Source organism: Coregonus lavaretus (assembly GCF_964263955.1).
Source record: "Coregonus lavaretus genome assembly, chromosome: 10".
NCBI classification, from domain to species: Eukaryota; Metazoa; Chordata; class Actinopteri; order Salmoniformes; family Salmonidae; genus Coregonus; species Coregonus lavaretus.
In genome coordinates, this window is record NC_139997.1 from 25,694,804 (window position 1) to 25,710,663 (window position 15,860).

The 15,860-nt window shown below is 42.0% G+C and overlaps 1 protein-coding gene across 1 annotated transcript in view; it reads right to left on the reverse strand.

Annotated features, from left to right (window-relative positions):
* Positions 1-15,860, reverse strand: part of LOC311136255 (uncharacterized protein) — a 93,944-nt gene that overhangs the window by 19,336 nt on the left and 58,748 nt on the right. The window contains exons 9-12 of the mRNA XM_084170386.1: positions 15,614-15,740; positions 9,476-9,511; positions 9,193-9,314; positions 8,575-8,704 (exon numbers count right to left, since the gene is read on the reverse strand). Coding sequence (XP_084026512.1) covers positions 8,575-8,704; positions 9,193-9,314; positions 9,476-9,511; positions 15,614-15,740 — 415 coding nt within the window. The remainder of the gene's footprint in view (positions 1-8,574; positions 8,705-9,192; positions 9,315-9,475; positions 9,512-15,613; positions 15,741-15,860) is intronic.

The following is a 15,860-nucleotide window of genomic DNA, read 5'->3' on the forward strand; positions in this document are numbered from 1 at the left end:
GTCTGCTGCCTCAATTTTTATGATGGTAATTTGCATATACTCCAGAATGTTATGAAGAGTGATCAGATGAATTGCAATTAATTGCAAAGTCCCTCTTTGCCATGAAAATGAACTTAATCCCCAAAAAACATTTCCACTGCATTTCAGCCCTGCCACAAAAGGAACAGCTGACATCATGTCAGTGATTCTCTCGTTAACATTTACATTTTAGTCATTTAGCAGACACTCTTATCCAGAGCGACTTACAGTTAGTGAGTGCATACATTATTTTATTTTTCATACTGGCCCCCTGTGGGAATTGAACCCACAACCCTGGCGTTGCAAACGCCATGCTCTACCAACTGAGCTACACAGGTGAGAGTGTTGACGAGGACAAGGCTGGAGATCACTCTGTCATGCTGATTGAGTTAGAATAACAGACTGGAAGCTTTAAAAGGAGGATGGTGCTTGAAATCATTGTTCTTCCTCTGTTAACCATGGTTACCTGCAAGGAAACACGTGCCGTCATCATTGCTTTGCACAAAAGGGGCTTCACAGGCATGGATATGAACTTCAAGGAGAGAGGTTCAATTGTTGTGAAGAAGGCTTCAGGGCGCCCAAGAAAGTCCAGCAAGCGCCAGGACCGTCTCCTAAAGTTGATTCAGCTGCGGGATCGGAGCACCACCAGTGCAAAGCTTGCTCAGGAATGGCAGCAGGCAGGTGTGAGTGCATCTGCACGCACAGTGAGGCGAATACTTTTGGAGGATGGCCTGGTGTCAAGAAGGGCAGCAAAGAAGCCACTTCTCTCCAGGAAAAACATCAGGGACAGACTGATATTCTGCAAAAGGTACAGGGATTGGACTGCTGAGGACTGGGGTAAAGTCATTTTCTCTGATGAATCCCCTTTCCGATTGTTTGGGGCATCTGGAAAAAAGCTTGTCCGGAGAAGACATTGTCCTGAGACCATTCATTTGTGGGGTTGCTTCTCAGCCAAGGGAGTGGGCTCACTCACAATTTTGCCTAAAAACACAGCCATGAATAAAGAATGGTACCAACACATCCTCCGAGAGCAACTTCTCCCAACCATCCGAGAACAGTTTGGTGACGAACAATGCCTTTTCCAGCATGATGGAGCACCTTGCCATAATGCAAAAGTGATAACTAAGTGGCACGGGGAACAAAACATCGAAATGTTGGGTCAATGGCCAGGAAACTCCCCAGACCTTAATCCCATTGAGAATTGATGGTCAATCCTCAAGAGGCGGGTGGACAAACAAAAACCCACAAATTTTGACAAACTCCAAGCATTGATTATGCAAGAATGGGCTGCCATCAGTCAGGATGGATGTGGCCCAGAAGTTAATTGACAGCATGCCAGGGCGGATTGCAGAGGTCTTGAAAAAGAAGGGTCAACACTGCTAATATTGAATCTTTGCATAAACTTAATGTAATTGTCAATAACAGCCTTTGACACTTATGGAATGCATGTAATTATACTTCAGTATACCATAGTAACATCTGACAAAAATATCTAAAAACACTGAAGCAGCCAACTTTGTGAAGACCAATACTTGTGTCATTCTCAAAACTTTTGACCACGACTGTATACAGTGAGGGAAAAAAGTATTTGATCCCCTGCTGATTTTGTACGTTTGCCCACTGACAAAGAAATGATCAGTCTATAATTTTAATGGTAGGTTTATTTGAACAGTGAGAGACAGAATAACAACAACAAAATCCAGAAAAACGCATGTCAAAAATGTTATATATTGATTTGCATTTTAATGAGGGAAATAAGTATTTGACCCCCTCTCAATCAGAAAGATTTCTGGCTCCCAGGTGTCTTTTATACAGGTAACGAGCTGAGATTAGGAGCACACGTTTAAAGGGAGTGCTCCTAATCTCTGTTTGTAACCTGTATAGAAGACACTCCACAGAAGCAATCAATCAATCAGATTCCAAACTCTCCACCAAGACCAAAGAGCTCTCCAAGGATGTCAGGGACAAGATTGTAGACCTACACAAGGCTGGAATGGGCTACAAGACCATCGCCAAGCAGCTTGGTGAGAAGGTGACAACAGTTGGTGCGATTATTCGCAAATGGAAGAAACACAAAATAACTGTCAATCTCCCTCGGCCTGGGGCTCCATGCAAGATCTCACCCCGTGGAGTTGCAATGATCATGAGAACGGTGAGGAATCAGCCCATAACTACACGGGAGGATCTTGTCAATGACCTCAAGGCAGCTGGGACCATAGTCACCAAGAAAACAATTGGTAACACACTACGCCGTGAAGGACTGAAATCCTGCAGCGCCCGCAAGGTCCCCCTGCTCAAGAAAGCACATATACAGGCCCGTCTGAAGTTTGCCAATGAACAACTGAATGATTCAGAGGAGAACTGGGTGAAAGTGTTGTGGTCAGATGACACCAAAATTGAGCTCTTTGCCATCAACTCAACTCGCCGTGTTTGGAGTAGGAGGAATGCTGCCTATGACCCCAAGAACACCATCCCCACCGTCAAACATGGAGGTGGAAACATTATGCTTTGGGGGTGTTTTTCTGCTAAGGGGACAGGACAACTTCACCGCATCAAAGGGACGATGGACGGGGCCATGTACCGTCAAATCTTGGGTGAGAACCTCCTTCCCTCAGCCAGGGCATTGAAAATGGGTCATGGATGGGTATTCCAGCATGACAATGACCCAAAACACACGGCCAAGGCAACAAAGGAGTGGCTCAAAAAGAAGCACAATAAGGTCCTGGAGTGGCCTAGCCAGTCTCCAGACCTTAATCCCATAGAAAATCTGTGGAGGGAGCTGAAGGTTCGAGTTGCCAAACGTCAGCCTCGAAACCTTAATGACTTGGAGAAGATCTGCAAAGAGGAGTGGGACAAAATACCTCCTGAGATGTGTGCAAACCTGGTGGCCAACTACAAGAAACGTCTGACCTCTGTGATTGCCAACAAGGGTTTTGCCACCAAGTACTAAGTCATGTTTTGTAGAGGGGTCAAATTCTTATTTCCCTCATTAAAATGCAAATCAATTTATAACATTTTTGACATGCGTTTTTCTGGATTTTTTTGTTGTTATTCTGTCTCTCACTGTTCAAATAAACCTACCATTAAAATTATAGACTGATCATGTCTTTGTCAGTGGGCAAACATACAAAATCAGCAGGGGATCAAATACTTTTTTCCCTCACTGTATACACACATATATATACACACATATATATACACTGCTCAAAAAAATAAAGGGAACACTAAAATAACACATCCTAGATCTGAATGAATGAAATAATCTTATTAAATACTTTTTTCTTTACATAGTTGAATGTGCTGACAACAAAATCACACAAAAATGATCAATGGAAATCAAATGTATCAACCCATGGAGGTCTGGATTTGGAGTCACCCTCAAAATTAAAGTGGAAAACCACACTACAGGCTGATCCAACTTTGATGTAATGTCCTTAAAACAAGTCAAAATTAGGCTCAGTAGTGTGTGTGGCCTCCACGTGCCTGTATGACCTCCCTACAACGCCTGGGCATGCTCCTGATGAGGTGGCGGATGGTCTCCTGAGGGATCTCCTCCCAGACCTGGACTAAAGCATCCGCCAACTCCTGGACAGTCTGTGGTGCAACGTGGTGTTGGTGGATGGAGCGAGACATGATGTCCCAGATGTGCTCAATTGGATTCAGGTCTGGGGAACGGGGCAGCCAGTCCATAGCATCAATGCCTTCCTCTTGCAGGAACTGCTGACACACTCCAGCCACATGAGGTCTAGCATTGTCTTGCATTAGGAGGAACCCAGGGCCAACCGCACCAGCATATGGTCTCACAAGGGGTCTGAGGATCTCATCTCGGTACCTAATGGCAGTCAGGCTACCTCTGGCGAGCACATGGAGGGCTGTGCGGCCCCCCAAAGAAATGCCACCCCACACCATGACTGACCCACCGCCAAACCGGTCATGCTGGAGGATGTTGCAGGCAACAGAACGTTCTCCACGGCGTCTCCAGACTCTGTCACGTCTGTCACATGTGCTCAGTGTGAACCTGCTCTCATCTGTGAAGAGCACAGAGCGCCAGCGGCGAATTTGCCAATCTTGGTGTTCTCTGGCGAATGCCAAACGTCCTGCACGGTGTTGGGCTGTAAGCACAACCCCCACCTGTGGACGTCGGGCCCTCATACCACCCTCATGGAGTCTGTTTCTGACCGTTTGAGCAGACACATGCACATTTGTGGCCTGCTGGAGGTCATTTTTCAGGGCTCTGGCAGTGCTCCTCCTGCTCCTCCTTGCACAAAGGCGGAGGTAGCAGTCCTGCTGCTGGGTTGTTGCCCTCCTACGGCCTCTTCCACGTCTCCTGATGTACTGGCCAGTCTCCTGGTAGCACCTCCATGCTCTGGACACTACGCTGACAGACACAGCAAGCCTTCTTGCCACAGCTCGCATTGATGTGCCATCCTGGATGAGCTGCACTACCTGAGCCACTTGTGTGGGTTGTAGACTCCGTCTCATGCTACCACTAGAGTGAAAGCACCGCCAGCATTCAAAAGTGACCAAAACATCAGCCAGGAAGCATAGGAACTGAGAAGTGGTCTCTGGTCACCACCTGCAAAACCAGTCCTTTATTGGGGGTGTCTTGCTAATTGCCTATAATTGCCACCTGTTGTCTATTCCATTTGCACAACAGCATGTGAAATTTATTGTCAATCAGTGTTGCTTCCTAAGTGGACAGTTTGATTTCACAGAAGTGTGATTGACTTGGAGTTACATTGTGTTGTTTAAATGTTCCCTTTATTTTCTTTAGCAGTGTATATACACACATATACACATACACATATACATACATACACACATATATATACATACATACACACATACATATATATATATATATATATATATATATATATATATATATATATATACACACATACAGTGGGGGAAAAAAGTATTTAGTCAGCCACCAATTGTGCAAGTTCTCCCACTTAAAAAGATGAGAGAGGCCTGTAATTTTCATCATAGGTACACGTCAACTATGACAGACAAATTGAGAAAAGAAAATCCAGAAAATCACATTGTAGGATTTTTAATGAATTTATTTGCAAATTATGGTGGAAAATAAGTATTTGGTCACCTACAAACAAGCAAGATTTCTGGCTCTCACAGACCTGTAACTTCTTCTTTAAGAGGCTCCTCTGTCCTCCACTCGTTACCTGTATTAATGGCACCTGTTTGAACTTGTTATCAGTATAAAAGACACCTGTCCACAACCTCAAACAGTCACACTCCAAACTCCACTATGGCCAAGACCAAAGAGCTGTCAAAGGACACCAGCAACAAAATTGTAGACCTGCACCAGGCTGGGAAGACTGAATCTGCAATAGGTAAGCAGCTTGATTTGAAGAAATCAACTGTGGGAGCAATTATTAGGAAATGGAAGACATACAAGACCACTGATAATCTCCCTTGATCTGGGGCTCCACGCAAGATCTCACCCCGTGGGGTCAAAATGATCACAAGAATGGTGAGCAAAAATCCCAGAACCACACGGGGGGACCTAGTGAATGACCTGCAGAGAGCTGGGACCAAAGTAACAAAGCCTACCATCAGTAACACACTACGCCGCCAGGGACTCAAATCCTGCAGTGCCAGACGTGTCCCCCTGCTTAAGCCAGTACATGTCCAGGCCCGTCGGAAGTTTGCTAGAGTGCATTTGGATGATCCAGAAGAGGATTGGGAGAATGTCATATGGTCAGATGAAACCAAAATATAACTTTTTGGTAAAAACTCAACTCGTCGTGTTTGGAGGACAAAGAATGCTGAGTTGCATCCAAAGAACAACATACCTACTGTGAAGCATGGGGGTGGAAACATCATGCTTTGGGGCTGTTTTTCTGCAAAGGGACCAGGACGACTGATCCGTGTAAAGGAAAGAATGAATGGGGCCATGTATCGTGAGATTTTGAGTGAAAACCTCCTTCCATCAGCAAGGGCATTGAAGATGAAACGTGGCTGGGTCTTTCAGCATGACAATGATCCCAAACACACCGCCCAGGCAACAAAGGAGTGGCTTCGTAAGAAGCATTTCAAGGTCCTGGAGTGGCCTAGCCAGTCTCCAGATCTCAACCCCATAGAAAATCTTTGGAGGGAGTTGAAAGTCTGTGTTGCCCAGCGACAGCCCCAAAACATCACTGCTCTAGAGGAGATCTGCATGGAGGAATGAGCCAAAATACCAGCAACAGTGTGTGAAAACCTTGTGAAGACTTACAGAAAACGTTTGACCTGTGTCATTGCCAACAAAGGGTATATAACAAAGTATTGAGAAACTTTTGTTATTGACCAAATACTTATTTTCCACCATAATTTGCAAATAAATTCATTTAAAATCCTACAATGTGATTTTCTGGATTTTCTTTTCTCATTTTGTCTGTCATAGTTGACGTGTACCTATGATGAAAATTACAGGCCTCTCTCATCTTTTTAAGTGGGAGAACTTGCACAATTGGTGGCTGACTAAATACTTTTTTTCCCCACTGTACATATACACACACATATCCTTTTTTTAAATGTATTTTCCTTTGTTACTTTCAAATCCCACCACCCCTCCCCTTATTGGAGTAAACTAGTGAACAACAACGCTTAGGCCTCTACTTCCAGCTCATACATACTATATACATTTTATGGACACAGTCAATTTTACAATAATTATATTTTGTTTGTTTTTACTCCTGAACTTCCTCTACCCTCAACCTCTCCGATCATTTTCATGATGTCCATCCGGTTTGCCTCTACATGCCATTTCCCCAAACTGTGCTATTTTTTCACAAAAGTTCTCAACCCAGTATGTTTTACATGACTTATTTTGTTGTTATTAGTTGTTATTAGTCCCAACCTTCAGCTCCATTCAACCCCTCCCATCTATCTCTTAACACAATCCATATTGGATTTCTACTTGCCATATATTTTTCAACTGTACTGTGATGTTTCACAAAAGTTCTGAACCCTTCTATTATCATTGTTTCTACAGATTGTAAATTGAAAATTTTTTTTTTTGCTAAAAGTATTTTTATATTATTGATCGTTTGACTAGAAAAATGTTACGTTTTGAATCTGCCGTTGTTATGCGTATCAGTTCATAACCCATTTGCCATGGAATCGGTAAGACAATTTTCTTTAACCAATTATGGTCTTTAATGCAGGGCCGACAGACAAGTTCCTTACTTTTTCCCCCTTCCACTTTCCTCTTCCATTTTTGCGGTAATGCTACAATTATTTGGTTGTAATTTTGGGTAGAACAGACATTTCCATATGTTTCTGTTAGCTGCATAACTCCACCAGTTCTACCTATGATATCATTTACGAAGATTATACCTTTTTTATCAATGAGTATATTTGAGTTTAACCACAATATTTGTTGCATTGTTTCTGGAGGATTAAATTGAAATTGCAACCAACTTTCTATGGCTTGTTTTAGAAATAGTGATATTTGGGAGATGATTCCCATATCTTACCTTGCTTCAAAGTAGCCTAGCCAAAATTCGACCAAACGTGCAGGCAATTATTTTATAAAGAGTTGGGTTTATGATTAATCTCCTCCACCCATTGAAACCAGTTTCCTATTTCTCTCATGTTCTATTGATTTTCAAGTCAACTGTCTTTCATTGTCCAGTAGCCAAAGGCGCAATCCTAGTCATATTAGCAATCCAGGCTAGTTTTCTTTAGCTCTCCCCTCGCCAAAAAATTCGAAAGGATATTTTCATCTCTGTCTCGTGAAATAGCTTGCATGTGCAGTGTGCTTTTGACAACAGTGTTTTCCTGCTAATTGCATTATGGAACGAACATTTGCACGTAGCTTACTGCCTTGTGCGCATTGCTGCCCTTATCATGTGAATAAATAATATTTTATCAACATTCTACGCTAAACGTTCTGATCTGTTTCATGAGCCTCAGTGCTCTTTAAAAATGTTTAAGGATGTTGCCTAGGCCTGTATGAATTTGGGATCTATCATCCCACAACTGTCCCAGAGTCTGTTTGGAACAGGCTATTTCTTTCCTCACACAGAACGACAAGCTGACAAATAGAATAGGTAAACTGTTCTACTATGGGGGATAGTAGATTGACATTGACTAGTGATTTTGCTGTTCATTACTCCTCTTGTTGACTGAGGAAAAGTAAACGTGGACAGTTATTCTAACATCTTCAAATTGCGCATCACAATTTGGTAAGGACACACACGGTTGCATCCTGGAGTTGCATGTTCTGTTAAGATGAATTACCATAAACTAAATGTGATTTCTGTTATTCTGAGCAAAGTGGGTGAACGCCCTAATGAGGTTAAGCACCCAATGCATATGGGTCCGGTAAATTTCTTAAATGTCTGGTAAATTAAAATGCTGCCATTCAAATGTCCGGAGCCACATTTTCCTAACGGAAACCCTGCCAACACATTGAATTGACTTCCCTCATTCTTTCAAATCAAGTATAGGCTTTCAGGATTTGTACAGGTACACATTCCCACATAGGCCACATATACTGAATACATGTTAAACTGTAAATAACCATATCATTAAAACCCTGTAACTTACTGCCTGTAAGAAGCGGAAGGAGAGCAGCAGAGAGCGGTCGGCTCCACCCAGATCTGCGCAGTCACTGTATTCTCCCTCCTCCAGTAAATACTGCCATCCTGTGTAGTCCTCTCCAGTGTAGCCCACCCATCTGTCAAACACATAGGTCACAGGTCAAATCACAGCTAAATACTTCTACCCACACAGCTTGAATAGGAGCCTGAGTGTCAATGATACAGTGATGCTGATAACAGTATCTTAGTGGTGGATATTCCACTTGAGATACTGCCAAGGAATGCCTCTGACAAAAAGCAGTGATATCTTTATTGTTTGATTGATCGTGATGTTTGGGTTTTTTGAGATGTTACACTTGAAATGTTATCAGGCTTACCAACCCTCCCTGTTACACACCACACCAAAGCATGCACGCACACACACTTACATATGAACGCACACATACTTCCGGTTCTGCATGGATCATGTTTGCACAGGGAGGTGAGCTACAGTTGCTCTATATGACAGTACACTACAGTAGAGGCAGCATTCCAGAGTAATCACGACCAGCAGATTGTGAAACTGTTTTCAGCAGAAAGACACACGTTATAAAAACCTTAAATCAAGTATGCAGCTTGGACTCACACTCCACCAATGACCCGTAGCGACAACGCCCCCTTCAGCCCAGCCACAGCTCCCAGACTGGGGGTGTGGTTTCCCAGCTCTCTGCCCCGCCCCTGGAAGAGGGGCTGCTCGAACACCAACAGCTATAAAAAAAAAAACTATATCTCATGCACTTTTCAAATTAATTTTCTTCCATTATCATTATAATTAATCATCATCATCATCGGGAAAAGTGATGTGATTATTTAACTGCAGGGTATAGGGGTTTATGCTGTACTTTCACTATTGATAATGTCTTGCTTACCTTAGGATCCAGAGGTCTCCTCACTCGGAGTCCTCTCTGTCAGAGAGACACAGAACACAATGAAACCTAACCTTGATGAGAACAAGGCTCAGTCTTATACAGTGCCTTGCAAAAGTATTCAGACCCCTTGGATTTATTCACATTTTATTGTGTTACAGTGGAATTCAAATGGATTTAATTAACAATCTACATTTACATTTTACATTTTAGTCATTTAGCAGACGCTCTTATCCAGAGCGACTTACAGTTAAGTGAGTGCATACATTATTTGTTTCTTTTTTTTCATACTGGCCCCCCGTGGGAATCGAACCCACAACCCTGAGCTACATCCCTGCCGGCCATTCCCTCCCCTATCCTGGACGACGCTGGGCCAATTGTGCGCCGCTCCATGGGTCTACACAAAATACTCTAATGTCAAAGTGTAAGAAATGTTTTATATTTTTTAAAAGATAAATAAAACATTCTGAACTAAAATATAGTCGTTGCATAAATATTCAGCCCCTTTGTTTAGGCAAGCCTAAATTAGTTCAGGAGTAAAATGTGGCTTAACAAATCCCATAATATGGACTCACTGTGTGAAATAATAGGGGTTGACATGATTCTTGAATGACTAACCCTTCCTCTGTCCCCCATACATACAACATCTGTAAGATCCCTCAGTCAAGTATTGAATTTCAAGCACAGATTCAACTACAAAGACCAGGGAGCTTTTCAAAACCCTAATAAATAAGGGCAGTGATTGGCAGATGGGTAACAATAACAAGTCAGACATTGAATATCTCCTGAAGCATTGTCAGGTTAATAATTATGCTGTGGATTATGTATTAAACCCCCAGACACATCAAAGATACAGTTGTCCTTCTGAACTGAGATGCAGGACAGGAATGAAACTGTTCAGATATATTACCATGAGACCATTGGTGATTTTAAAACAGCTACAGAGTTAAATGGCTGTGATGGGAGAAAACTGAGGATGGATCAACAACATTGTAGTGACTTCACAATAATGACCTAAATTACAGTGAAAAGAAGAATACAAATATACAGAATACAAATATTCCAAAAGATGCAAAAACACAGCAAAGGAATACCATTTTTGGCCTAAATGCAAAGCCTTGTTTGGGGCAAATCCCACACAACACATGACTGAGTAACTGCCTCCTTATTTTCAAGTATGGTGGTGGCTGCATCATGCATGGTATGGGTATGCTTGACATCGGCAAATACTGGAGAGTTTTTCAGGCAAAATCCTAGAGGAAAAACGTCTTCAATCTGCTTTACACGAGACTGGGAGAGGAATTCATCTTTCAGCAGGACAATAACCACACAAGGCCAAATCTAGAGTGGAGTTGGTTACCAAGAAGACAGTGAATGTTCCTGAGTGGACAAGTTACAATCTGCTTGAAGATCTATGGCAAGACTTGAAAATTGCTGTCTAGCCATGATCCCAAATATCTTGACAGAGCTTGAAGACTTTTGAAAATAATAATAGGCAAATATTGCACAATACACTTACCCAAAATTAATAATTAATTAATTAATCAATTAATTAAATTAATATGCCATTTATCAGACGCTTTTATCCAAAGCGACTTACAGTCATGCGTGCATACATTTTTGTGTATGGGTGGTCCCGGGGATCGAACCCACTACCTTGGCGTTACAAGCGCCGTGCTCTACCAGCTGAGCTACAGAGGACCACAAAAGACTCACAGCTGTAATAGATGGCAGATGTGTTTCAAACATGTATTGAATTAGGGAGCTGAACACTTATGCAACCAATATATCTTACTTATTTAATGTTTATTAACCTTTAAAAAATGTTCACATTTTTCTTCCACTTTGACATAATATTTTGTAATTGGTTGTTGATCATTGCTAGATAGCCATTTTCAAGTCTTGACATAGATTTCTTCAAGACGATTTAAGTCAAAACTGTAACTAGGCCACTCAGGAACGTTCAATGTCGTCTTGGTAAGCAACTCGACTGTATATTTGTATTTGTATTTATTATGGATCCCCAAAATAAATACAAATACATGGATCCCCATTTCTCTTCCTGGGGTCCAGCAAAATTAAGGCAGTTTATACAATTATAAAAACATTACAATACATTCACAACAGATTTCACAACACATTAAGTGTGTGCCCTCAGGCCACTACTCTACTACCAGATATCTACAACACAAAATCCATGTGTACGTGTGTGTATAGTGCGTATGGTATCGTGTGTGTGTATGCATTTGTCTGTGCTTGTGTCTCTTCACAGTCCCCGCTGTTCCATAAGGTGTATTTGTATCTGTTTTTAAAAATCTGATTCTACTACTTGCATCAGTTACTTGATGTGGAATAGAGTTCCATGTAGTCATGGCTCTATGTAGTACTGTGCGCCTCCCATAGTCTGTTCTGGACTTGGGGACTGTGAAGAGACCTCTGGTGGCATGTCTTGTGGGGTATGCATGGGTGCCCGAGCTGTGTGCCAGTAGTTCAAACAGACAGCTCGGTGCATTTAACATGTCAATACCTCTCACAAATATGACATGCATATTATTAATGTTAGCTCTCTGTGTACATCCAAGGGCCAGCTGTGCTGCCCTGTTCTGAGCTAATTGCAATTTTCTTAAATCCCTCTTTGTGGCATCTGACCACACGACTGAACAGTAGTCCAGGTGCGACAAAACTAGGGCCTGTAGGACCTGCCTTGTTGATAGTGCTGTTAAGAAGGCAGAGTAGCACTTTATTATGGACAGACTTCTCCCCATTTTAGCTACTGTTGTATCAATATGTTTTGACCATGACAGTTTACAATCCAGGGTTACTCCAAGCAGTTTAGTCACCTCAACTTGCTCAAATTCCACATTATTCATTACAATATTTAATTGAGGTTTAGGTTTTAGTGAAGGATTTGTCCGAAATACAATGCCTTTATTTTTAAAAAATATTTAGGACTAACTTATTCCTTGCCACCCATTCTGAAACTAACTGCAGCTCTTTGTTAAGTGTTGCAGTCATTTCAGTCGCTGATGTGTATAGTGTTGAGTCATCCACATACATAGACACACTGGCTTTACTCAAATGTCGTTAGTAAAGATTGAAAAAAGTAAGAGGCCTAGACAGCTGCCCTGGGGAATTCCTGATTCTACCTGGAATATGTTAGAGAGGCTTCCATTAAAGAACACCCTCTGTGTTCTGTTAGACAGGTAACTCTTTATACACAAAATAGCAGGGGGTGTAAAGCCATAACACACAGTGCATTCGGAAAGTATTCAGACCCCTTGACTTTCTCCACATTTTGTTACGTTACAGCCTTATTCCCCAAAAAAATTGCATCTCATCAATCTACACACAATAACCCATAATGACAAAGCAAAAACAGTTCTTTAGAAATGTTTGCAAATGTATAACAAATAAAAACGGAAATATCACATTTACATAAGTATTCAGACCCTTCACTCCGTACTTTGTTGAAGCACCTTTGGCAGCGATTACAGCACACCTGTATTTGGGGAGTTTCTCCCATTCTTCTCTGCAGATCCTCTCATGCTCTGTCAGGTTGGATAGGGAGTGTCGCTGCACAGCTATTTTCAGGTCTCTCCAGAGATGTTCGATCGGGTTCAAGTCCGGGCTCTGGTTGTGCCACTCAAGGACATTCAGAGACTTGTACCGATGCCACTCCTGCATTGTCTTGGCTGTGTGCTTAGGGTCGTTGTCCTGTTGGAAGGTGAACTTTCGTCCCAGTCTGAGGTCCTGAGCGCTCTGGAGCAGGTTATCAAGGAATTTTGAGTCTCATAGCAAAGGGTCTGAATACTTATGTAAATAAGGTATCAAAATATATATTTTATTTATTTTGTATAAATTTGCAAAGAAATCTAAAAACATGTTTTGGATTTATCATTATGAGCTATTGTGTGTAGATTGATGAGGAAAAAAAACAATTTAATCCATTTTAGAATAAGGCTGTAACGTAACAAAATGGTGAAAAAGTCAAGGGGTCTAAATACTTCCCGAATGCACTGTGTCTTCCAACGCCCCTGGGATAATGTACATTTGCTGAAGCATTTAGACAACTCAGCGACACAATGGTAGGGATTAACTGAGCTTGGCTTGGGTCATTGATAAGTCATTGTCTCAACGCAGCCTTATAATGCTGTGAAACAATCCAGGAACCCAAATGATTTGGGTGGATCCCATCCTCCTTATAAAACGAGCTTTGTTTCCAGAAGATAGTCAATAAATGTTACACCCACAGAGCTGCAATAGTCTCATAGCCAGTTATAGAGGGCTAAAAGTCTGCTGAAACATTCAATGCCACGATTTAGGGAGAGAGAGGGCCATTATGGAGCGTTTGTTGGTGTCAAGCAGTGACCCAATCAGTTCTTTAAAATCCATCTTCAAAAACTATCAAAGAGCACAAGTACAGGACATCAATAAGCTGCCCTTCATAATTTCATTGAATCCCACATGAACTATGATAGACTCAATTTCCTGATGCTTGTTTAAAATGTTTGGGAGCAGCTTATTGATGTCCTGTACTCTTGCTCTTAGATAGCACAACGTTTTTGCTCCAGGAACTGAGACATTTCTCAGCATTGAACTGCCCAACACAACGGTCGGAGAAGGGAATGGAGAAATCCGCCCATTCCTACCCCTCATACAATTCGTTGAACCTTTCACGGGTCCACGAGAATCAGTATAGCGTACGCCCGCTGCTCCCGGCAACAGGTCCAGACCTCCCACAGCAGGCAGTGCCCCGTCAGATCCAGAGAGAGGGAAAGGAGCCGAACTCGACAACGAAGCCGGTGCTGGAGACAGCGTAGTTGGAGTCAGCACCGCCGTCGCAGACACAGGCAATCCCAGCGATGAAGGCGCAGGTAGATCAGGCACCAGCGCAGTGAAACTATTCCTTATATATTTGGCCTTGTGTTTTAGGTTATTGTCCTGCTAAAAGGTGAATTTGTCTCCCAGTGTCTGTTGGAAAGCAGACTGAACCAGGTTTTCCTCTAGGATTTTGCTTGTGCTTAGCTCTATTCCGTTTCTTTTTATCCTCAAAAACTCCCTAATCCTTGCCGATGACAAGCATGCCCATAACATGATGCAGCCACCACCATGCTTGAAAATATGAAGAGTAGTACTCAGTGATGTGTTGTATTTGCTCCAAACATAACGCTTTGTATTCAGGACATAAAGTTAATTTCTTTGCCACATTTTTTGCAGTTTTAGATTAGTGCCTTACTGCAAACAGGGTTCAATGTTTTGGAATATATGATCCATCCTCAGTTTTCTTCTATCAAAGCCATTAAACTCTGTAACTGTTTTAAAGTCACCATTGTCCTCATGGTGAAATCCCTGAGCGGTTGCCTTCCTCTCCAGCAACTAAAGTTAGGAAGGATGCCAGTATCTTTGTAGTGACTGGGCATATTGATACACCATCCAAAGTGTAATTAATAACTTCACCATGCTCAAAGGGATATTCAATGTCTGCCTTTTTTTTTTACCCTTCTACTAATAGGTGCCCTTCTTTGCGAGGAAAACCTCCCTAGTCTTTGTGGTTGAATCTGTGTTTGAAATTCACTGCTCGACTGAGGGACATGACAGATAATTGTATGTGTGCGGTACAGAGATGAGGTAGTCTTTAAAAAATCAATTTTAAACACTAGTCCATGCAATTTATTATGTGACTTTTTAAGCAGAATTTTACTCCTGAACTTATTTAGGCTTGTCATACTTATTGAATACTTCTTGACTCAAGACATTTCAGCTTTTCATTTTTAATTAATTTGTTTTTTTAAATCACTGACATTATGGGGTATTGTGTGTAGGCCAGTGACACAAAATATCAATTTAATCCATTTTAAATTCAGGCTGTAACACACATTTTTATTGGAAAAAGTTAAGGGGTGTGAATACTTTCTGAAGGCACTGTATATTTCTGAGAGATGTTGAAACATAGCCTATTACATTGAAGAAATCCTATGGGCAAATTCTACCCGGCTAAAACGATGGGCCAATTCCAATGTCAAAATCAAATATAAATTCCTTTCCTGCGTGGATAGCATTGAAATGGAATTGAGCCCAACCCCGACCACAGCCAAGCAGTGTCAGCCACCTCGGAGTGATGTCACCTTGGTGAAACCTTACCATTCTGAGGGGTCTCAGTGACCTCACAGCGGTGACCTGGGGATGACCTGCGCCAGATGTTGGGGAGCCACCTGCTTCCATAACTGCATAGTTCCCATGGAAACCAGGGTTGTCATAGGCAAGCCAACTAAGGTGGAAAAACAAGATCAAGGCATTATAATCTAATCTCTCTTGTTTGCTATTCAGATGCTTTTGCTACAAGCATCTGGTGTATTTGACATTGTTTTCAAGTTACAGGTAAACATTA